The 22,822-nt window shown below is 52.3% G+C and overlaps 1 protein-coding gene across 4 annotated transcripts; it reads right to left on the reverse strand.

Moving 5' to 3' along the window:
• Positions 1-2,165: 2,165 nt before the first annotated feature.
• On the reverse strand, positions 2,166-18,571 carry CXCL12 (C-X-C motif chemokine ligand 12). 4 transcript variants are annotated; one of them, XM_003816744.5, is made up of 4 exons: positions 16,939-18,571; positions 12,756-12,873; positions 10,618-10,704; positions 2,166-5,320 (listed from the first exon to the last, which is right to left on the reverse strand). In XM_003816744.5, exons 1-4 carry the CDS (start codon positions 17,234-17,236, stop codon positions 5,305-5,307), a joined length of 519 nt encoding a protein of 172 aa, XP_003816792.2. In that variant the 5' UTR covers positions 17,237-18,571; the 3' UTR covers positions 2,166-5,304. The 4 variants fall into 4 exon arrangements, with proteins under 4 accessions (XP_003816792.2, XP_003816794.3, XP_034786278.1 ...); XM_003816746.5 differs by having other exon boundaries at positions 2,166-8,013; positions 16,939-17,152; XM_003816745.5 differs by lacking the exon at positions 2,166-5,320 and adding an exon at positions 9,714-9,886 and having other exon boundaries at positions 16,939-17,135.
• Positions 18,572-22,822: the final 4,251 nt, after the last annotated feature.

Consider the following 22,822-nt stretch of genomic DNA (forward strand, 5'->3'; position numbering starts at 1 on the left):
GGATTTACTTGGAACACACAGAACCCAAGGCGGGGAGTGTGGCCAGACCTCACCAGCGACCAATGCCCTCTGAGGTTCTCCAGGCCCTCCATGGGCAGCCACAGGTTGCTTCCCTGGTCTTGCATCCCCACTTCTCTCTCTGAATCTGTTTCAAGCAGTGGGGGCTCCCTCTGCTTCTGTCTCCCGGCAGCCCACACTCCAGAGTGCCCAGTCCTCAGCTGCAGGCACAGAGAAAGGGAGCAAAGCCCGATGCTGTTGAATCACAGCCTTGTACTCCTGTGACAGAAAATCAGATCGGCCTGCAATATGCATCCAGTGTCCACTCCATGCAATCAGCCGTGCTGAGGGGACCCCATCACCGTGGGGGTCCAGCTTTCTCAGCTGTGTTTGTGCCTCCCACAAGTGATGGGAATAAGGAAGCTGAAACCCAGTGCCCTGTGCCCCCCATGCCAGACTCCCTGTGTGAGCTACACCTCCGGCTTCTAGAATAAGACCCCTTTCCAATTCACAGGAGGATACCACCTGGGCTCTCCATGCCAGCCCTCATGGGCTCAGTAGACCACCTCCCCAAAGAATCCACTTTTCTCAGGTCTCACCTTCACCGGCGCTTTTTAAGCAAATCCTTACTGATGCCTAAGTTAGGGGTCTTTTCTGTTTTACGCTTCCCTGATGCCTGAATGCACCACAATCTATGAAAATACCCACTTCTCACACGGCAGCCGCCAGACTGCAGGCTTCATGGAATTAGAGCGAGTGTGTCTTGCTCCCCACACTCCTGCAGTGCAGGAGAGGCATCACAGCTGTTGTTGGCCAAGTAAATGAGGGGAGAATGCAAGCATGCCAGGGCTCAGGCTTTCTTTCTGATGCCAGGTCATTTTGAAGGGTTGGCCCATTGTCGATTCCCAGTGCTAGGATAGCAGTGTGGTGTGCCGGAGATACAGGGGATGTGACCCAGTGACTTCTCCCCATCCTTTAGCTGAGGGGCAGGCTCAGCTTCCAGGTCACTTCCTGCTCCCTTGGTCTCTGAGCTTTGTTAAGGGGCTCAGCAGAGGCAGATGTGGGTCTTATTCTAGCTCTGTGGACCTCAGGAAACAGGAGGTGGAGAGAGGGAGCAAAATGGGGAACTTTCAGGGTGGAGGGGTGGGCTTTGTCCTGTCCCTCAAAAGCTAGCTTCTTCCACACACTCTCCCAGTCTAATCCTCTTGACCGTTGGCAGTAATAAGCTTCAGTGTTGCAGCTGGGAGACTGGAACTCAGAGAGATCAAGGGATGCATCTCAAATCACAGAGGGAGCAGACAGTGAATGGGACGCAAGCCCCAGTCTACTGATCTTCACACCTGCACAGGTCCCCTGACACCACGCTGCCCTTCCCGGCCTGCTCTAACCCTTCTTCCTTCCCCAGTCCATCTGCAACTTAGCACCCACATGACGGCCATCCCATTAAGTCATGGGAAGATTTGGCATGGGATGATGTGATCACATCTGGACCAATGGGGAAGAGGGCTTGGAGGACCGGACAATCTGACTCAGACATTCGGAACTTTTGTGCTGACTATCCTTTCTAACAAAGTTGACTGTGGATGACAGAGAATGTGCTATAGAGTGTTAAGGGCTGACCTCTGTGAGGACCAGAACCTGTCTGCTGGGCTCATCTCTTATGCCCCATGTCCAGGACAGTGCTGGCTAGCCATTGCTAGGTGAGAGAATCGTGTCTGGCTTCCAGCAAGGTCTCTGTGCAGTGCAGGAAACACACAGAGTGCTGGTCCTGAGCAATTACCATCAGGGCCAGACCTCTGTTGCATTCTCCCAGGACTGAGAAGGGCAGAGTGGAAGCTTCCCTCCTCACAGCTGTCAAGAAATACCTGAGACCCTTGCACAAAACCATCCCTTGTGGAGTGGAGGACAGGCTGGCCTTTCAGAAGCAATTCTAGCAAAATCAAAGACACTCAGAGAAAAGGGAGCACCTTTCCCTGCTAAGGATCAGCTGTCCAGAAGAGGCAAGTATGCCTCCAGAATTCTCAGCTGTGATTAGCATGATTACAATGCCCTGTTTTCCATGAACCACTGTAGCCAGGATTACACAACCCTCAGTTTTGGGTTTGAGGGGAAAAAAAGCACGTCCAGAAAATTCCAAGTAGTAACACTAATTTCAAACTGTTGGTGGCTACATTTGAGTACAGAACTTTATTAGGAAAATTATAAGTGCATATACATTTTTTCATTGGTATGACTTCAAAGTAGAAATTGTTGTTTCTCAAAGAGTTGTTTCTTATTTATTTTTTAAAGCATGCTGCGTATAGGAATTGGCCTTCTCCTGGACCATTTTCACATTATCTGGGAGATGCAATTGAAACAATACAAAATACAGTATTCATCACATTTAACACTGAATCCTTCACTGCTCAGAGACTGAGAGTCCAGCGAGGTTGCAAAATAACAAATTTTCTACATGGTTTTATCAGTGGTCTGCTTAGGGGATTTGGAAGTTTCTAGGGAATATTTCCCAGGAATGGGGCTCCTTCAGAATGGGTCAGGGAAGCTCTGTAGAGGGATCAGAGCACTCAAATTCTCTTCCAGCTGGAAAAGGGTGTAGCACCTGGGAAAGGCGATCAACTCCCAGTCAGGGAGCCCACGGTGATAACACCAGTCAGACGATCACACCATGGAAGGGTCCAATGAGATCCAATGGAAAGACTTAGAACATCTAAGGTTGGGGGAGGTGCAACCTTCTGCTATTCAGCCCCTCTGCTCCAAGCGGAACCTTTTTTCTCAGGAGGTAATCTCTAATAACAAGCAGAGTGCCCTCTGGAGCCTCCTCGCTGGTATCTCAGTGCCTGGACAGAGGGGGACACACCACAGCACAAACACGTGGCACAGACTCAATCCCAACACACAGCCAGTCAACGAGCCTCTGGCCCCTTCCTCTGGGTCCTGATACAGAGGTTACAGGGAGCCCAAGGGAGTGTCAGGTAGAGGCAGCACCAGGTCCCGGAGGGACAGATGAGGGATCCCTAGTAAACAGCTCGCGGACGCACTTGACTAGCAGTTTGAAAGCAAAAAGAGATTCAGATTACAAGAGACTTTTCCCTTGCAAATGGAAGACTGTATTTAAATGCATATTGCTTTAGCTGGGCAGTCTCCAGGAAGGAGCTGATTGTTAGTAGAGGAATTGTTATGCAAATATTTTTCCCTGCAGTTTCTACTCTTATCTATTTTCTCCCATGGAGGAGAAATAGAAATGATTCCTTTCCTGACTGTAGTCAAGATTTAGGGTCATGTTTGTTTCCTCAACCAAGAATTCAATGGTCTTGGTTCATGGATTGGGGGCAGGTACATCCAAGTTCTAGGTGACAGATTTTAAAATATCTTGGATTACCTGGATAATGACTGCCCCACTGAAAACTCAATTATACTGGTATAGTGAGAGGTTAATTTCAAAAGGTTTTGAAAGAGTTCTGTATCTTTATAACTAGTAAAGATCCCTCAGGCTCTATTTTTTCAATATAACATCGCTGGATTGAGGATTTTAATTTTTGTTTAAGGGACAATTTTTGCTGATGGGTTTGCCTTCTGCCATGAAGCTCCAATTTGAAATACTTATGAAAATACTTAACACATGTTACTAATTACCCTACAGATTATTAAATTCAAAAACAGTTACAATTCAAGATTACGTCACTATAATTTACTTCCTACTTCCTACATGTTACATAGTTTCCTTGCTTTGACTTCCTTGTTTTCCACTTTCTTCATAAAAATTTTTTTTAACTGGAGTCTTTAATCAAAGGGGAAAAGTATTCGTAAGACTGAATGAAAAACAAAACAAAAACCCGCAAGTACTTGCCTTTGTCAAAAGTGAACATTTTAAGTGGCTTAATACAGCTCTATCGACTGCCCTCAGTGGAAGGGGAACACTCCAAATGTCAGGCAGGTTGACTTACTCTTCATGTAGCACATTGTTCTCTTAGAGAAATGTCCTGTGGGAAGGGCCCGAAGCACAGGTGACACGCAGAGCAGAGAGGGCCCAGGAGGAAGGCAGGAGATTATGGCATTGCCAAATGGTGAAGAAGATGAGGTTAGATGTGAATTGGGAAAGAATCTTCATGCCCAGGATTGGTTATTTTGTGGGCTGGGTTTTAAAAACCAAAAACAAGTTGTGAATGCTTGTTTTCCTCAAGCAGTGCTGGGCTTGGCCCTAGTTTGAAGGTACTGACATGTGAGGGAGCACTGATGGGGCAGCAATCCTCTGGGGTCAACCCTGGTGCACACCGAATTCCGTTGGGCTCTGCCCATGGACCCACCATGTTTTTGTGATCAGTGGGGGAACCAAGGTAGTTCACCCCAAAGGACCACGGCTCTGATCAGGACTGCACTCAAAGGGCCCAAGGGGCATCTCCTCGCTCAGCGGCTGCATAGGGGGAACAGTGCATGCATCAAGACATTGGTCACAGAGGAGGACGCTGGCTTTGAACAAAAACATAGGATTGGACAATGGACAATATTCCAAACAAGACACAGATGTGCACAGTGTTTTCAGGTAACACAAGACATTTTCATTTCCTGCTTGGTGCACAGTTTACATGAAAGCTTTGGTCCTGAGAGTCCTTTTGCGGGGCCATGGAGACAGTCGTGGACACACATGATGATGGATGAGACAGAGAATGATGAGCAGAACGTGGAGGATGTGGAGGTGCTCGGGATGAGGGCTGGGTCTCACTCTGCCCTGGCCTCACACTGCTGCCTCAGCTCAGGGTAGCCCTGCTGCCCTCCCAGAAGAGGCAGACCCGGCTCCCACGTGGATGGAGAAGGGGGTGAGCCTCCCATGTGGCCCTCCACCATCCCATCCCACAGAGAGAAGCCTTCACTAGGCTTTGCCCAGGTTGACTGGTCCTGGCACCCCCAGGCGTCCCTCTTGGTGGCTCTCCACCCTAGGGCTGACCATGGGGCCAGGCTCCCTCAGCCCAGTCTCCCCACCTGCACAGCTCAGAGAATACAAAACCCAGGAGCCCTGAGTCAGAGGAGTGGCTCCGTGGAAAGACACTCTAATAAGGCAAGTACAATAATGGCCTTAGTCTAAGCTGCTATGTGTCGCCAGTGACACTGAATAATCAAACTAAATGAAAAATAAATGTCATGTATTTTGCTACATAATCAAATGGTGAAAATATGGCAAAGTGTGCAAAACAAAGCCCTTGGCAATGCCTGGGGCCCTGCCCTGGCAGGGGAGGCTGTGGCAGGCCCTTCCCTAACACTGGTTTCAGAGCTGGGCTCCTATTGTAAGGGTTCCTCAGGCGTCTGACCCTCTCACATCTTGAACCTCCTGTTGACAAGAACAGAGGGAAACACCATTAAGGCAGGTTCCCCCCACACCCAGCCAGCTCCAGCAGGACAGCGGCCTGCGCGGAGGCCCTGGGGCCAATCCCTACTTCCAAGTTGCCACCTTGGCCATGCATCTCCCTTCAGAGGCCCTGCGACAACAGACGGGAGGGGAGTGCAAGACGCAGCCAGGCTGAAGCGGAGGGACCCATGGATGGCAGAAAGCAGAGGACAGACACGTGGCAAGCACTGGGCGTGGCAGATGCACGAAGGCACAGAGAGGCCCATCAGAGTGGTCATACGACGGGGACAGGGCACACTGCTTACCCGGCACCGGCGTGGGGCTGAGGCTCAGGATGCTGCTGCCCTGCATCCTGGCCTCGGCTGTCCCAAGAGGCACTTTCGTGGCTTCCAGTAACCCTTCGCCCTCGGGGCCTCTCAGCCAGGGGCCATGCCACCGCAAGTGGCCCCAGGTGGGACTGCTGGAGGTGGCACAGGGGTGGGTGCACAGGTGGCCAGGACCTCCCAGGAGGAACGCATGCTGGACAGAGCAGTGACCATAGCGCACCCTTCATTTGGCTCTGACTGGTATGAGCACTTCCTAGTTTCAACCCACCAGGAATCCCGGTCAGGCTCTTCGCTCTTCCACGGCGACCCTGTCTTCAGCACTGGGTGTACCACCTGCTCCCAGGAGCTTCACAAGCCACTTGTAAACCACAGTGAGCCCCCAGGGCATGTACAGTCACATCAAGACATCAAGACAGGACGGACCTTGCATGCGTTCTCAAGGTGGGACTCACTCTCAGTCCCTGCAGACCCTGCTCCCCAGGAGTGGGATAGCAAGCAGTTTGTATCCTCAGGCAGCCTTAGCTGGGCCCTCTGTCCCTAGGGGGCCAACAGCTTTTCATACTGACCAGGACAGACTGGCCACCCCTCCCCAGGCACAGAGCCCTGCTGCATGTGGAGTCCGAAGAATGCAGGCGAGTATGGGGGCACAGGTTTGCCCTCTCGGGGCACTTTTGTCAAGAGTCCCATGGACTAGAGTGGCTACTGGCTTCCACGGGAAGGATGGCAGCCCCAGGCAGCCCACCCAACAGCTCTGTGCCTTAAGAGGTGGGGAGGGCAGAAGACTAGGGCACCCCTGTACCCAGGGCTCAGGCCTGTGACCCCCAGTGCTGGCAAGAGGAACGTGGGCCAGGAGAGTTGTCCAGGTAAAAGAGATAGCAGCGGGAAACAAAGGTCTTTGGCTGAAGCATCCTAGGACACCTCCCCAAGGAGGAGAAGGCATGGCTGTGATCACAGGGAGCTCATTAAAGCTCAAGGGGACACCATGCTCCGGGACAGGGTGTGTCTGACATGCAGGGGTCTTTGTGGGTTTTCTCCTGAATTCCATGTGCTCCATCCTCCAACCACTTCCTCTTTCTGCATTTATTAAAATTATGACCCAGGATCCGGGTGCAGGGTGGGCGGGTGTTTATGTGAGGTGGAGAAGGGCTGAGAAATTCAACGCATCCTTTTTCCGAGCACTACTGAAATGGGGTCCTTGCTCTTCCATCCTCCCGGTCCAGATTAGAGAAACTTGCCAAAAAATCTCACACATACATCTACATGGGCAGGGAAGGAGGGTGCAGGAAAGTTCTAGAGCTTAAGTGGTATTTGCTTTAGGCAGATAAGGTATTTCCCATGAATGAGGACAGAGGCAGCTGTGCCCTGCAGCTGGAGCACACGCCATCACACAGGAAGCGGGAGGGGACAGGCTGGGATCCCCAGGGATTCAGGACCCTTGCAAAGTTCCATAGCACATCTGTCCTCCACGTGGGGGACCCATTTAAAGACTCTAAAGAGAATTGCTCAAAGAGGAGCTCCCTGAGAAGTGTTTCCACATCTGCTCTCTGAGAATGCAGCATTCCCTCTGGCTCACCCCACACAGTTTGCAGAAACCCACCCGGGCTTAGGGATAAAGCCACTCCCACAACCCAGGAAGGAGGGGCTGAAGAAGCCCCTTCACAGGTGGCAGAGTGCTGGAGGGAAAGGCAATGGGTATTTGGAAAAAGCCAGGGCCCATTCCTAAGGGTCAGTCAGTTTTCACCTTTCCTGAGGGCCACAGAGGGGTGGCACACCCCCTTCCTGGCAAGGCCACCTCTGCTGGGCTAGCAGGTTGCCCTGCACACTGGCCAGGTGGCCACAGCCTGGTCTCCACAGGAATGCAGACTGCAAGTGTGTGGAGCTGGTGAGCTCCCCATTGAGCGCAGGACTTCTAAGAGAGGAAGTGGAGGGTGGGCTGGGGGGCTCAGCAACCTGGGCATTCCTGGAGCTCCCAGGCTATTCTGGACAGAGTCCTGAGCACACAGGCTCCGCGTCACAGACCCCCGCCCCAGTCTCTGCACAACTACTTTCTTCATAACTTAGCAGACCAATAAGGGCCTTAAAAAGCACATAAATACAGAAGCCGGTGTGGCTGGCAGGGCAGCAAAGCACTGCTCCCCTACGGAAGTCTGAGCCCCTGCCCAGTCTGCATGGGGGTCTGTCCTGGAGGAGGATCGAGCAAATTTACAAAGCGCCGAGAGCAAGTGAACTGTGGTCCATCTCGAGGTGGCAGATAACTAGTTTTTCCTTTTCTGGGCAGCCTTTCTCTTCTTCTGTCGCTTCTTTTTTCCTATCTTTTCTTTTTTCCCCACTTTTTCTTCTCTGCGCCCCCTTAGATAAAATTAGTAGAACCATTAATAATGTGGAAATAAACAAAAGTTCGTCTCAGTCTGCATAAGATTTAACACTGGCCCGTGTACTGGTTAAACTGTGCCTTCAGTCTCAGGCCTGGAGGCCCCTGGTCAAAGCACTGTTTATCAGTAATTCATTAAAATAAATTGGACATTTCCTTCCATTCAAACAAATGTTCAGTGGGCTCCTAGAACACCTTTGTGAATGGGTTACAGCGACTGCCAATCTGCCAACCTGAACCTGATTCCCACTGGGGACAAGGAATCCACATCTCAGGGTACACCCAGGGCCAGGCTGGCCATCGTGGTCCTTGTCACCCCACCCTGCCCTGCTCTCATGGGACTTTTTCTTCTTCTCAATGCAGGGCTGAACTCTTAGCTTTCTCTAAGAAATGTCTGCATTTCAAATTGAATAACGTTTTGGAGGCTGCAGGCCCCAGGTTCAGACTGCCATTCAGAAGAGGAGAAAAAAGGCAGTGGTCCCACCTTCCCCTTTCTAGACGCCTGTGAACACTCCTGGGAATGAATGTGATTGTTCTGGAGAGCAAAGGAGAGAGCTGGTTAGCAGAATTTTATTAGAGCAACTGGCTCGTGACTGTCACATTAAAATGATTCAAGCTGAATGGTATTTAATGATTTATGGGGTGAGGCCACCTGTCCCTGTGAAAGCTTCATATTAACCATGGCCTGGAGTCATGGGATTTTTACATGGGAAAATGTAAAAGGTTGATATTACTAGGGTTGAGTCTCTGGGGATTACATGGGGATGTTAGGAGAACCAAGGAGGAGGAGGGAGGGAAGACGAATTAGTGAGTCAAATATTATTCTTCAGAAAACCAGCACTGCTATTTCAATCGGGTTTAAAAAAAAAAAAAAAAGATCCAAAAACTTGAGCTGCAGATCTAATCTGCTCGTGAGAAAAGCCCATACACTGTCACACATGGGCTGTGAGAAGGGGTCTCAGACACCTGACTGCAGGCAGGCTTAACTACATAAACCAGAAACGTCTATGAGCTCCATGACTAACAACTAATGAATTTTATTTCAGGTAAATAAATTCCCACATACAGTAGGAGGTTTATACCATGAAACAATTAGCATTTTATTGCTAGTGCATATAATGTCACATTTGATACAATATTAGTACAAGTGAAAAAATACACTGTGGCTAACATTGAAAAGCTGCAATCACATTTATATATCATATATATTTCTTTACAAATTGCCAGTAGTTTGAGATAATAGAGAAGTATAAACTACTGACATTCATATGGCTCCACTTCAAATATATGAATTGTTCGACTATAAATATATTTTGAAATACATTTGTTTTCTAAAGAAACATAAAAAAAAATGTGCACAAAAATATATATAAAAAATGCCTTGCAAAAAGTTACAAATACCACCAGGACCATCTGTGGATCGCATTTATGCATGGAAATGTCATCTTGCCAACAGTTCTGATTGGAACCTGAAACCCTGCTGTGGCTTCAGGAGGGGGTAGTGGCAAGATGATGGTTTATTCATTGATTTTTTCCCTTCTGATTTCGGAAACCTCAGAGTTTGTTAGTGCCTCCATGGCATACATAGGCTTCAGAGGCAATCACAAAACCCAATCACTCAAAGCGAGCTCTCAGATTTAAAATTGCATTTGATTCTGTAAAGACTTGTCTTTTGCGGGTAAGCAGGGGGACCATTACACATCCCCAGGAGAGGGCCAGCTCCATTCTGGAGGAGGCCAAAGACGGATCTCACAGAGGGCCCGAGCTGTGGGGCAGGCCCTGGGAGGAGAGGGATGCAGGGCACGAGCCCCAGCGATCACCCTCTTCCCGGCTGGTGCGGCGCTGATCAGGCTACAGAAATGAGAAGCAGAAGCAAGATTAAGCATGCTCTCGGAGTCGGGGAGAGAGTAGGAATAGCTGGGAGAGGGGTCTCTGAGCACAGTCCCAGTAATAGTGGCTTCTACATGGAGCCCACAGAGCCAATCACTGAGGTTGAAAGAGGAGGTGAAGGCAGTGGCGGCGCCCAGCCCCGGTCGGTATCTGAGTGCCACAGAGGCCTTCCTCTTGGGAGGGGCGCTGCTGTGGGAGCCTCAGTGTCTGAAGAAAGGACACTTTTTCCAGCTCCCTGTTAAGCCACCACCTGACTGTGCCCAGACTCCCCAGGGGAGCAGAGGAGATGCTCCAAACAAGCCAAATTCAGATCTCGAAGTACTCGTTGATTTAAAAAATGAGAATGAGAATGATGATGATTGTGATGATCATGAAGGAACTAACTGCTTGAAAATGCTGTTGATAATACAATTTCTTTCTTAGAAAAACCCCAGTAATAAAAGTTCCAACGTGCACGGGTACAGGGCATGGATGAATATAAGCTGCAATATCATACCGTATGCTATAAATGCAGGGTCTAAATGCTGGCAAACCTCAGGCCCGATCCCAGATCAATGTGCCCACCCCACACACACACCTGGTCCTCATGGTTAAGGCCCCCTCCCCCACGTCTTTGCCTTTTCATCTCTCACAAGGTTTTAGTTTTCCTCGAGTGGGTCTAGCGGAAAGTCCTTTTTGGCTGTTGTGCTTACTTGTTTAAAGCTTTCTCCAGGTACTCCTGAATCCACTTTAGCTTCGGGTCAATGCACACTTGTCTGTTGTTGTTCTTCAGCCGGGCTCTGTGAAAACAGAATGGCAACAGTGTGCGGCTGCACAGGAGGAAGGCGCGGCTGCAACGTGTGCATCCGCTCCCCCAACACCCATCTAGGGCCCTCGCTGGCACCTCGTGCTCCACTTGGTACGCTCAGGCTCCAGAGGTGCTCGCGGTGTGCTGGGGAAAGCTCAGCGCTGGCAGTGCAGGAAGTTCCATTGCAGAGACATGGAAATGTGAACAGAAGTCTTTCCGGGGCAGTGCAGGGGAATTCATGTAAGGGAGCATTTGAGCTGCCTTTGAAGGATAAGTAGGAGCTTGGAGAGTAAATAAACGGGAAGGGAAAATCAGGAGCAAATACGCCAGGGGGGTCATCAAAGCACACAGAGGACACTGAGGAAGGGGAGGACAGGATGCTCTAGGCACCTGGGGAGGGGAGAATGGAGAGCAACAGAGCAGAGGTTTATTTGGATGGGTCATCTTGATAGATATAGGGCCGACTTAAGGATGGGCATGAGGAAGCCTGGAGGAAGGAGGCCTGCCAGAAGTCACCGCGGTCTGACCGGGAGGGTGACCAGCCAGGGAGGGGAGGGGCAGTGCAGGTGGCTTACCAGAAAATAGTTTCTAGAAAGATTTTACAGGTTCACTGAATGTTTCTTGGTCTCATTTGTTTTTTAAAAGTTCACACTCTTAAAAGCTTCCCTACATGCAAACTCCTGGGGAGGGCCTGATTTCATCTCTCTGGATCTCTTGCCAGAAAGCCCTTTGGTGCCAGGTAATCTCATGCAGCCCAAGTACTTAAGGGTCTTGAGGACAGCTAAGCCCCAGCACAGTGGTTCAGGGGCACCCAGGGAGTCTTCAAGCAGCCTGTCCATTAGGTGAAGAGGGGTGCAGAGATGGGTGTGGCTCGGAGCAACCCACATTGGGGTCCAAATCTGGGGCCTGCTCTTTGTTAATTTAGTGTCTGCTCAGACCTGAGAATTGTATTTGGCATCTTCAACTTCAAGGTGCATTTCCAGGCCGGTAAACCAGCATGATCAGTGCTGTAAAGCAGGTCCAAGCTAGCTAAATTGAGCATCTTTAAAATACTCTTCACAAGAGATAAAGTATCATGTTGTAGGCAAAGTACTGAAAAAACATTCATTTTCTAGGGCCCTAAAACATACTGTAAATAACAAACACATTCAAGGCAGTAAAGGGTTAACTCAAAACTAAAAACAGTTTTCTAAAATCAAAAGTAAAAACAGTTGGTGTTGGGTGGAAAAGTCTTGGGAAAGTTGTAGCTTTGGTTCCAACTGCTGTCTCCCCACCCCATTTTTAGCACTAGAACTTCTGAGCAATCAAATCCTCTCCAGGAGACTCCCTGAGCCCTCGCTTCCCCGTGTTCAGACACAGGACCTCTTGAGCATGAGAGGGCCAAGCTATGGGCTTTCAAGCACATGGCTTTCTTCCCGCATTTCTTGCGGTCTTCTGTACCCAGCTGAGATCTTCCTGTCTTGTGGATGTGTGATTTTGTTCTTTGTTTCCCAAATGAATAAAATCAAATGTTAGTGGCTGCCATCCACACCAAATAACACCAAAACCTCGTATGTTGTACTTGAGAAAATACAGGCAAGTGAGCTGAAAATGTTGAAGTTTCACCCAATGGTTAAAGAGGACTTAAACTGCATTTGGGTCTTGTGAGTTAATGTAGGGCATCAGATCCCCGAAACTGGCAGGCCAGTTATCACTGTTATTAGCTAAGGGCTGGCTAATTTACTAGGCTTCAGCCAAAACCTTGGTGAAGCCCATAGTTTCTCCAGCATCCAGCTGTGCTGTGCTGAAGAACACAGGTTTGGAAAGAAGAGAGAACTACTACGAGCACAGCAGGGTGCCCAGGCCAAGAGCGGCTTTTAAAATTAATGCCTGGTGGCATACTAAAGGTCCTCATGATAAGAATAGCTGCCACTAATTATGCCAAGTTCAAGGTTGGACACTTGGCTTGTCACCTCTACACCTTTAATAAGACTCCAGTTAGATGTTACTATGTTCGTTAGATGCAACTATGTTCGTTAGATGATGTTCAATTTCAAGACTTACACAATCTGAAGGGCACAGTTTGGAGTGTTGAGAATTTTGAGATGCTTGACGTTGGCTCTGGCAACATGGCTTTCGAAGAATCGGCATGGGCATCTGTAGCTCAGGCTGACGGGCTTCCCTAGAAGAGGTAAGGACAACAAGGCACTTTACTACCCTGCCAGATTTTGGTAATGTGTGTCTGGGCTGCAGCAGTTGGTGCAGCGATTAAGGATCAAGAGACGGCATCACTGGGGTAAGTTCCAGGTTACTGGTATATGTTGGGAAAGGCCATCTCCTCAGGCAACACAGTGAGTTCTGGCTGAGCTCAGGCTCAGCTTCTACAGGGCAAGGAGCCCAACAGGCCTGGGGAGAGCCGGAGCCTAGATGAGGGGGGAGATTAAATTAGAAGCCACCTGCTCAGTGTCTCAAGATAAAGGTAGTAATTATAGTAGATAACGGTTTCAGTCCAAGGTACTGAAATTCCCAGTTACTCTTTGTAAAAAAAATTCCTCAAGGGACAACTGAGAAAGATCTCCCTACTCAGGGAAAGGAAAGGGGGACAAGAGGCTCCAGGCTCCCTGGCCTCTCTCCTCTGGCACAGGCCTCTAGCCAGGAAGCACAGTAGCACTCAGGAATGCTGCCCTCCCCCACCCCAGAGACCCCTCCTCACATTCACCTAAAGCTCTGGAAGGCACAAAAGAATCCTGGCTGGCTTCCTACCTGTGAGTCCCCTGAGAGCAGGCCAAGGACCCACCTTCTGCCCAGCACTTTCCCCAAGGCTTAGAGATTAGTGGAGCTGGAGTTAAATGTGGTTTTCATTGCCTAGGCAGGGATGCTGTAGCCTCAGGAATTGTATTAAGATCTTTGCAAAATCACCAATTTACAAAATGCCATAATTGACACTCATTAGTGTAAATTAGCAAGGGGCTCCTGCAGAACCCACTGCTCACCCTTTAAATATAGGATTGCAAGCCCTGGAGGGCTGGGATTTGTGTGTGCTTTTTGTTTTTCTTTTTTCCTTGCAGATTTTATCCAAGCCCCACTTAATACCCCAAATTATTTGAACTTGTGGATCCTTTCATCAGAGATTAAATGTATGTCTAAGAGTATTTGGTCCAGAGATTTTTTTTTCTTTTTTCTTTTTTTTTAAGTTTGCCTGTTTACAAAGTTCTGAGAGACCTCTGTGGTTCTGAAATTCTGCACCTTTGGGAAAGAATGCTGGGGAAGTAGGAGGAAATCTTGAGTAAGGGGCTTATTTTATTTTATTTTTTCTACAGACTGCAATCAATTGAGGGATGATGTGGGCTAGGAATTCCATTGTGTATTCAGCCACCAAGTTGCAGGAAAAGTGGACCACTTGTCCCCCCACTTCCTTGTCCCCAGGACCAAATGCAACTCCCTGAAAACCAGGAAAAAGCCAAGCATCGGGGTGCTGGTGACTCATGGCACTGGAGAGACCTAAAGCAGCCTTCACAGTTATACCTGATCTAACTCCAGAAAGGCACCTCTGGGGCCAGCTTCCAGCAGCTGCACTGGGACCCTGCAGGGGAAGTCAGCACTGCACTGTAACCAGATCACCTGGGAAAGCCACCCCCAGGGCCGGGGCCTGCAGCCTGGGTAACTGAGGAGCTAAATGCTCCTGAGTGTTGTGCCTCCAGGTTTCCCTGGATTTCTTTTGGGCCCTTCCAAGCTGAGGCAGGGGGTGGGTTGGGGGTGGAGCAGGAGAATAGGAGGCCGGTAGTGAGGCACAAGCCCCCTCCCGACAACAGTGAGCTTGAAGATATGCAGCCAAGGGCAAGTGCTGCAGCCGCCCCCGCTGGGATGGGTGGGGCTGTGACTCTCCAGCGCCCAGAGGAGAGAAGCTCCTCTGGCCCCCCTAAACAAGCAGTGGTGATGAGGCCAGAAATCAGAGCCTATTCAGAGCTCAACACACAGGCTCTCTCTCCTCTCCCCCTCCACCCCCTGGGATTATCCATTTCCTTCAAAAGCAATTCTTGCTTCTACTCCCAGGACCTAAGGCCCGCCTGTCAAGCAGCGAATTTCAACAGGTCTTTTTAAAGTGACAGAGCCCCCAGGTGTGCTTACCAAAAGAACATGGTCTCGTGTGTACCTCATGTGCTCCTTCCTCCAGCTTTTTGTCAGTAAGACTAACTTTCCCAACCGTTCTGGATGTAAATCCGTGTACCGGCAAGAGTCCTGACTGGCTCTGATGGTACCCCGGATTTGGGACCGGGTGAGCTTGGCTCCAGGAGTTTTCAGAAAGCCCTCCAGTCTAATGCAGAGACAGGAGCCCAGCTGGCCCCTCCAAGCAGGCTTGGGAAGGGGGCCCACCCTGAGTTTAAGCCCAGGAAACCCAGGGGCCCAGCTGCCTGACGGAAGTCAGCCAACGGGGGAGGGGCAGGACCCCTGGCCAAGCTCTCTCTGTAGTGCAGCTTGAGGACTAAGTGTGGGGATAGAGGGCACATAGGCACTGTGAGGTGAGGGGAAAACAAAACAAAACAAAACATTCTGGCGATGTGTGTAAGAAGCAGATCTGCCTGGAGCCCAGGCTCCTGCCCTGGTTACTTGGCTGCCAATGGGGCAACTCTGAGGGCCATGTCACCCTTCCCAGGCCAGGAGGAGTCTGGGATGAACCCCACGTCTCTGTGCTTCCCCCAGGTCAGTTGCACCCATAACTCAAAGACCGAGGTTCCTCATTCCAATCCTCTCTCCAGCCCTCCGGAGAGGGGGCAGCACCATTTCCCAGAGCGGCGCACTGTGACACCTCCGCGCTCATCCCACCAATCAGTCAATAACTGCCCAAACCAGAGACCTTACAGGAACAGAAGAATATCCAGCAATAAAAACTAGAAACATGCCCCATGACTTGGGGGGGGGGGGGTGGTCAGTGTGCAGACACAGCCTCAGGGACTTTTCATCAACGACGAACATTCCCAATTGTCTTCAGTCTGTGTCCTTAACACTTAGGCAGTCCGCCACGACCCCGGGCTGCCCAGCTTCTCCTGCCCGACTCAGCTGCGCTGGTCCTGCTCACACCAGCGCACAGTCCAAGCCAGCTAGGACGCCGGGGCCACGTCTGCACCAACTCAGCCAAGGGCTCGAGGCGCGCTGGGCCTGCACAGCCCGCGGCTGCAAGAGCACTCAGAGTGTCCTTCAACTCTTTGCAGGAAACTTCACAGCCAAGGAAGCTCAGCGGCCTGAGCCACAGGGTTTTGTTTTGTGTGTTCAGAGGCAACAGTTTATTTTGGTTTGCAGCGGTGTCCTGTGACAGCGCAGCGAGTTTCTCTTCAGCGAAAGAAAAGAAAAAAGCCCTCTCCCAGTGAAACGGGACACCACGGTTCCCAGTGGCCCAGGGCCTTGGAGATTGAACTTTGCTGCAGCTCTCATTCTGGGGCAAAGCGCTTGGCCGGCTGGTGACAAAAGAGCCTGTCTGCAGGTGTGTTTGGGGAGCTGGGGAGGGGGCGTGTGAGGCTCGGAGGGTCCCTGGGCCTCTCTCAGGTGAACCCGAGAAGAGACTGGGAGGCAGCGGCTGGACGCGCGCCCAGGTCCGCGTCGCTGCGGACCGCGGAGCTGTGCAGAAGCGCGGCCTGGCGGGTGGCACGAGCCCGACAGCTGCGCCGCGCAGCCCGCCCGCGCCTGGCCAAGAGCCCCGCGAGGGTGTGGGGAGAGGATCGGCTTCGCAGGGAGCGGAGGCTGCGCGGCTGCATCGGACCTCACAGCCTCAAGTCGCGGCATGAGGCGAACTTTGCAAAGCGCGCTCTCGCCATGCACCGCCCGACCTCCAGCACTGTGCGCAGCAGGACCTCGGAGCCCATTCGCCTGTGGAAACCGAGCCCGGAGCGGGAAGGCAGTGGGTGGGGGGTGGGCAGGCAGGGGTCTAGGGTCCGCGGCTCCCCACCCTCGCGCCTTCCCGCGCCAGTCCCGAACGCTCCCTTGGGGCGTTCCTGCCCAGTTGTCCCGGCTGACCTCGCTCTGCAGCCAGCTTGAGGTCAGGCGGTCGCTCTCTGCAGGTCACAAAGCCTCGGCGCAAAAGTAGGGCTTTGGACGCGACACCGCACCAGAGCGCCCAGCCAAGCGAGCTGCCTCCACCCCCACTGTGTCCGGCGGCGCAAACTGCGGGCGCAGGCAGAGGAGCCGCGGCTCTGCGCCGGGCGGGAGCCGAAGCCCAGAGCCTCGCCAGGGCCTCCCCGCCGAGCGCACTCACCGTCGCTGAGGCAGAGCGCGGTCAGCACGAGGACCAGCACGACCACGACCTTGGCGTTCATGGCGCGGGCGGGCGGGCGGGCGGGCGGACGAGCGCGGGTCGGGGGCCGGACGCCGAGCGGGCAATGCGGCTGACGGAGAGTGAAAGTGCGGCGGTGGGAGGCGCGCGCCGGGCGCTTTAGAGGGGAGAGCCAGGCGGGGCGGGGCGGGGCGCGCGGTGAGGGGCGGGCCCGGAGCCGAGTGCTGGCCGTGGCCGGGGTCTCTGACGCGCGACTCCCTCGGCGGCACCCCCCACCCATCCCCTTCGCCCCTCCTCCGCTCCCTCTGTGCTCCCGAGGCGCAGTGCGCTCCGGCCTTTGACCTTCTCAGGCTCCGCTGGGCCCCGCACCGCTGGCCGGGTCTGCAGTGAGGTCCGCAGCCTGAGCGACGCCGGCTGGAGGGCCGCTTATTGTCCCTGTGACAGGGCCCCACTGGAGAGACTGAGGACCTTAGGCGTAAAGTGGGGCGCGCGTGGAAAGCTGCGGGACGGGGCCTTTCGATGGCGGGAACTGAATGAGAACCAATGAAAAGCAAACAAGTTAGTCCCGCGCGGAGGGCCTGCTGGCGGTGGCGGCCCAAGGCAGCCGAGGGGGTCCTGCTTTTTGTGCGTGGGGGCTCAAGCTCGCCACCTGCCCGGCTTGCGGCGCAGCCCCGGCAGAGCTCGATCTGCGGGAATGAGACCGGTCTTTGCAGTCAGCGTGGCTCGGACTCCAAGCCCACGGCGCCACCAGCCGAGCCTCAGTTTCCTCGCCTGTACAAACAAAGCAGAAGGCGCCGGCGGCTCTCAGTAAAAGCGAATGTAGCCTTTGTACTTCCGACCTCTCAATAGTGAAATGAGCTAATCACAGGCGGAGTGGGACGGGAGATTCAATGAGACCCGCCCCACGCCGCGAAATCCTCTGCATCGTGTCTGACAAGCAGACAGTACTCAATAAATGGTAGCTGTAAGTAAGTCCTTTAAACCTAAGTACTTACTGCCTTACCCAAGAAAAGCTCCGTGCGACCCAAAGAGCTAAGAACTCCCCCACCCCGACCTCCGACTCCTAGGACAATACTACTGGCGTCTGCCTTCGGGGTCCAGAAAACTCTTCCCACGGAGCCGTCCCTCGGCGGTGCTTAGCCCTCCGGATACCCCCGAGACATCCCAGATGGCCCCAGTCCGGTGGCGAAGGGAGGGTGCAGGCCGGCACCCAGGAGGCGTGGGGGTGAGGAGAGCGCCCCTTTGGGCCTCGCTTTGTGACCGCAGGCTGCCCCAGCCACCTCTCTGTGTCCTTCCCAGCACAGCGTCCAGCGGAGTGGGGTCAGTCGCCGCGTCCATCCAGGGACCTGCCCTGGGGACACGTCCCTGTCCCTGGGGAGTCCTGGCCGTCTGGGAGTGAGCGGTCAGCGGCTGCATTAGGCGGGAGCGGTCAACAGGAGGCTGCGAGGGCTCCGGAACTCCGCTGGTGGGAGTAGGTGTCTTCTGTGCATTTTTTTTCCAAAACCACTTTGGCCGTTAGATGGCTGTGGGCCGGCACTCCATCCATCCATCCATCCATCCATCCATCCATCCATCCATCCATCCATCCATTCACCCACCCTGGGCACTGGGCTTGGAGCCGGGAACCCCACTGACTTGGCACTGCTCTTAAAGAACTGAAGGCAGTGAGGTCCAGTGAAGAAGGCAGCCGTCGGGCGTCCCCAGGCCTTTGCTGGGCTGGGCCGGGGAGCCTGGCCGCTCACCGGCCGCAGCGCTGGGGCTCCGGCGCCCTCTGGTGGCGGCGCCTCCCTCCCCGCTCCCAGAGCTCTGGCAGCTGCATTCCTGCGCAGCCGATGAAACCCGGGAGGGCGAAGGGGTCCGCGGGAAATCTACACCCGGGCGGAGGGGCGCCCTGGAGCTCGGAGATCCGACCCTGCGGGAGCCGCGCGCAACCTCGCTTGCCCTTAAATCTGGCCAAAGCAAACGCCATCGCCTCTCGCTTCTTCTTCTTCTTTTTTTTCTTTGCCACAAAATCAGGTGGGCAGCTGGACCTAGGATCTGTCCCAGAAGCCTGAAAGGCCCGCGTGGGCTGAGTCGAGGGCGAACCAGGGATTCAGGCCTGGTCGCTGCCCCTCCCGCAGGCGCCCTGAGGCCCCAGAACAGAAGCTAGTGTGGCACCCATGGGGCCATCCCTTCCGCTAGTCGTTCGTTAAATACTTACTGAGCACCCACTATGTGCTAGACCTGGGCTACATGTTTGAAGTAGTTTAGAAAAGGCACTAAATGTTTAGAAGCACATGGCGCTAAGCATAAGTAATTACTCATAAAATACTTAGAAGGCCATTAAATGCTAGGGGAAGATGGAGCAGAGGAAAGTGGGGTGGGAGTTAGGATTTTAAATAGGGTGGCCAAGGATCCATATTTTAGGTACAAGCCTCACAATTTTACAATTGGCGATTGAAATTTAAAACCCTGGCCGGGCACGGTGGCTCATGCCTGTAATCCCAGCACTTTGGAAGGCCGAGGCGGGCGGATCACGAGGTCAGGAGTTCGAGACCATCCTGGCTAACACGGTGAAACCCCGTCTCTACTAGAAATACAAAAAAATTAGCCGGCCGTGGTGGCGGGCGCCTGTAGTCCCAGCTACTCGGGAGGCTGAGGCAGGAGAATGGCCTGAACTCGGGAGGCGGAGCTTGCAGTGAGCCGAGATGGCGCCACTGCACTCCAACCTGGGTGACAAAGCGAGACTCCGTCTCAAAAATAAATAAATAAATAAATAAATATGTAAATAAATAAATAAATATGTAAATATGTAAATAAAATAAAATAAAACCCTGTACACTCTGGGGGCCTCCACACCGCCTGCAAAGGCAGGCGGCCATCAGACCAGGCCATTTTAACATGTCTCCAGCTCACTCGGCCACAGGGGTACCTCTCAAATTCGGGTCAGCGAAGTTCCCCACCCCTTTCCCTGTGTCCTTTGCTTATGCTTATGCTCAAAAGGCTCCACCTTTCTTTCTCTGCCTGGGGACTCTTACTCCCCATAGAGCCCCACCTTCTCCTGAAGTCTTCAGACTCTGTGCCGCTCTACCAGGTAATGCAGGGCACAGCGGCTCCTCAGGGATGCCTTGTTAAGCACAGTTCAAGGTGGGAGGCAGGGGTCTGGCTGCTGAGTTAAAGGCAGGGCATCTCCTGAGCTGGCATGTGTGCTATGGTCTCTAGACCCCTAGGCAGCATCTGCCCACCCCCCTCTGCCTGGCCTGGGCCGTTCACTCCTCCAGGGCCCAACGGCTGGGCCTGCAAGAGGGTTCCCAGTAGGGATTGAAGGTTTACACTAAATCCGTGTTGTACAGTGTGTAATTGACAAGGTGACTTCAGGTGGTACTCTGAAATCTATAAAATATAGATTTATGTATTTATTTTTTTAAAGTAATAAGAAAAAATATAACTAGCACAGTGAAGGCAGATATTTCAGATATTGCTCAGGTTTTTTTTTTAATATATGGTTCAAGTTTTAAAAAGTAAGTCAATTGAAACTAACAGCAAGTGCTAGTCTAGGTGGCTGGAGACATTGCAAAAATTTTGACAGCAATACAAATAGATCTGAAATTTGAAAACCTTTTCTACATGAAGAATATTTTTTGTATTATTTGACACCCTCCCACCGCAATCCCCCTCTTGAAATAAGTATTTGGCTCCAAAGTGCTGAAACATAAAATCACACAAGGGAGGCACGATGTCTTCCTCACTTGCCTGCCAGGTGAGGCTGGAGAACGCTGGTCCAGGAGCGCTCAGGTCGTAGGAAGACTGTGGGGCCCTATGGGATCCCTGGATACCCTTGGCCCTGCCACCCCTCCAGGAGTGCTCCTCTCCCAGCTCCCATGCAGTCCTGGAGGGACCCCTCCCAACCACCCACATCTGCCCTCACTCCTTTGGCACCTGGCCCTGGGGTTCAGGAGCAGATGGCCTATTCCAGGAACCAGGAAGCCCGGTGAGGAAGACAAATCCTCACCGCCTTGCTGATGTCATCTGTGCAGCAGGTACATTAGCTGACATGGTGGATTTGGTCAGTGTGAAACCACTTGGCCCAGAGAAGGCCCTTAGGAAGATACTGAACAGTGGACTTACATAGGACTTTAGTTTGCCTTCTTTGAATTTGTCAATTTGGTACTTTCAAAGACCGAGCTTGCAGTATAAGCCCCACTGTCTCAGCTTTGAAGACATGGAACCCAAGTCTCCATGGGCTCTGAGCCCAAGGCTCAGAGTTGAGGGCCTCGGCCAACATGACAGAGCCAGGCAGGAGCAGGGGTACATCTCTCTGGGGCCAACGTCTCTGGATCCTGGAACATCAGCCAGGTCCTGAAAGCACTCTTGGGGACATAAGTCACTCCCATGGCAGTCATCCAGGGAGCCTTTTGGAATCCCGTACCCAGGGCCAGGACTTGGCATTTGACCAGCTGGCCATGTTTTTCCTGTCTAGATCCCCACTGGCCTCAAGAGCCAGTTGCAAACAGCCCCAGGCTGCCCTAGAGGGAAGGACCCCTGGGAGGCAGAGCTGATCCCCACTGGCTCTGGGCACATGTGTAGGCAAGCAAGGCTTACCGTCAGGGTATGTGCACGTCTAGCAGGCCAGGACTTCTGTCTGAGCAGGCTCTGCCCAAAGACTTCCTTGCTGGACAGTGCTGAGGCAGGGGGATCTGAGAATGTAAGAATAACAAACTCAGTTTCTCCTTACTCTCACAACACAAAATACTTTTGTGACTTCAGATATGTGTGTGTGGTGGGGGGGGGGGCAGGGATTCCCCACATACAAAGCCAGTAGTCCTTCAGCTGCAGACACCAGCTGGCTGTCTTCTAATTCAATTCAACTCTGAGACGATCTACCTGGAGGTAGGCTCAGGCCCCACATGTTGAGGCCCCAGTCCCACAAGGCTGCCCCTACTTCAGATACCAGTTGCAAGCCCTGGGTTGTTTTCCCAGTGCTTCTGACCAAATGACCATAAATTAGGGTTTTTACGACCCCATCTTGGGTTTCATTAATTTGCTACCACAGCTCATGGAACTCAGGGAAGCACTTATGTTTACTGGTTTATTAAAAAGGGTATTATGGGCTGGGCGTGGTGGCTCACGGCTGTAATCCCAGCACTTTGGGAGGCTGATGTGGGTGGATCACCTGAGGTCAGGAGTTCAAGACCAGCCTGGCCAACATGGTGAAACCCCGTCTCTACTAAATATACAAAAATCAACTGGGCTTGGTGGCGGGCACCTGTAATCCTAGCTACTTGGGAGGCTGAGGCAGGAGAATCTCTTGAACCCGGGAGGCGGAGGTTGCAGTGAGCCCAGATCACACCACTGCACTCCAGTCTAGGTGACAAGAGCAAAACTCTGTCTCAAAAAAAAAAAAAAAAAAAAAAAAAGGGTATTATGAAGGCTACAGGGGAAGAGATGCATAGGGCGAGGTATGGGGGAAGGGGACATGAAGCCTCCATGCCCTCTCCAGGCACCATCCTCCAGGAACCTCCACTGTCGTGAAGCCCTCTGAACCCTGCTTTGTTGTGTTTGTATAGAAGCTTCATTACATAGGCATGATTGATTACATTACTGGCCATTGGTAACTTAGCCTTCAGCCCTGTTTCCTTCCTCAGAGGCTGATGGGGTGGGGCTATAAGTTCCCGCCTTCTAATCCTGCTTGGTCTTTCTGATGACTAGCCTCCATCCTGAAGCTACCCAAGGGTTGCCAGCCATCAGTCAAGTAAACCAAAGATTTTAGGAGCTGCATGCCAGGAAGCTGGGACAAAGACCAAATATATATTTCACAATAGCACAGTTGGTATTTCCTGGGACATTCCCCGGGACTGTCGGACTACCAGGGCTCATAGGGCAAATC

This window comes from Pan paniscus, chromosome 8, assembly GCF_029289425.2.
Source record: "Pan paniscus chromosome 8, NHGRI_mPanPan1-v2.0_pri, whole genome shotgun sequence".
NCBI lineage: Eukaryota > Metazoa > Chordata > Mammalia > Primates > Hominidae > Pan > Pan paniscus.

Bases quoted from the DNA above. Each gene is read 5' to 3' on its own strand.
- CXCL12 (XM_034930387.3), bottom strand. From the start codon at position 17,236: ATGGGTGGGGGGTGCCGCCGAGGGAGTCGCGCGTCAGAGACCCCGGCC. The intron at 12,874-16,938 runs GTGAGTGCGCTC...TACCTCTTCTAG, and splicing joins CGCGCTCTGCCTCAGCGACG to GGAAGCCCGTCAGCCTGAGC. The intron at 5,068-12,825 runs GCCATGTTGCCA...GCTTAGACTAAG, and splicing joins CCCATGCCGATTCTTCGAAA to GCCATTATTGTACTTGCCTT.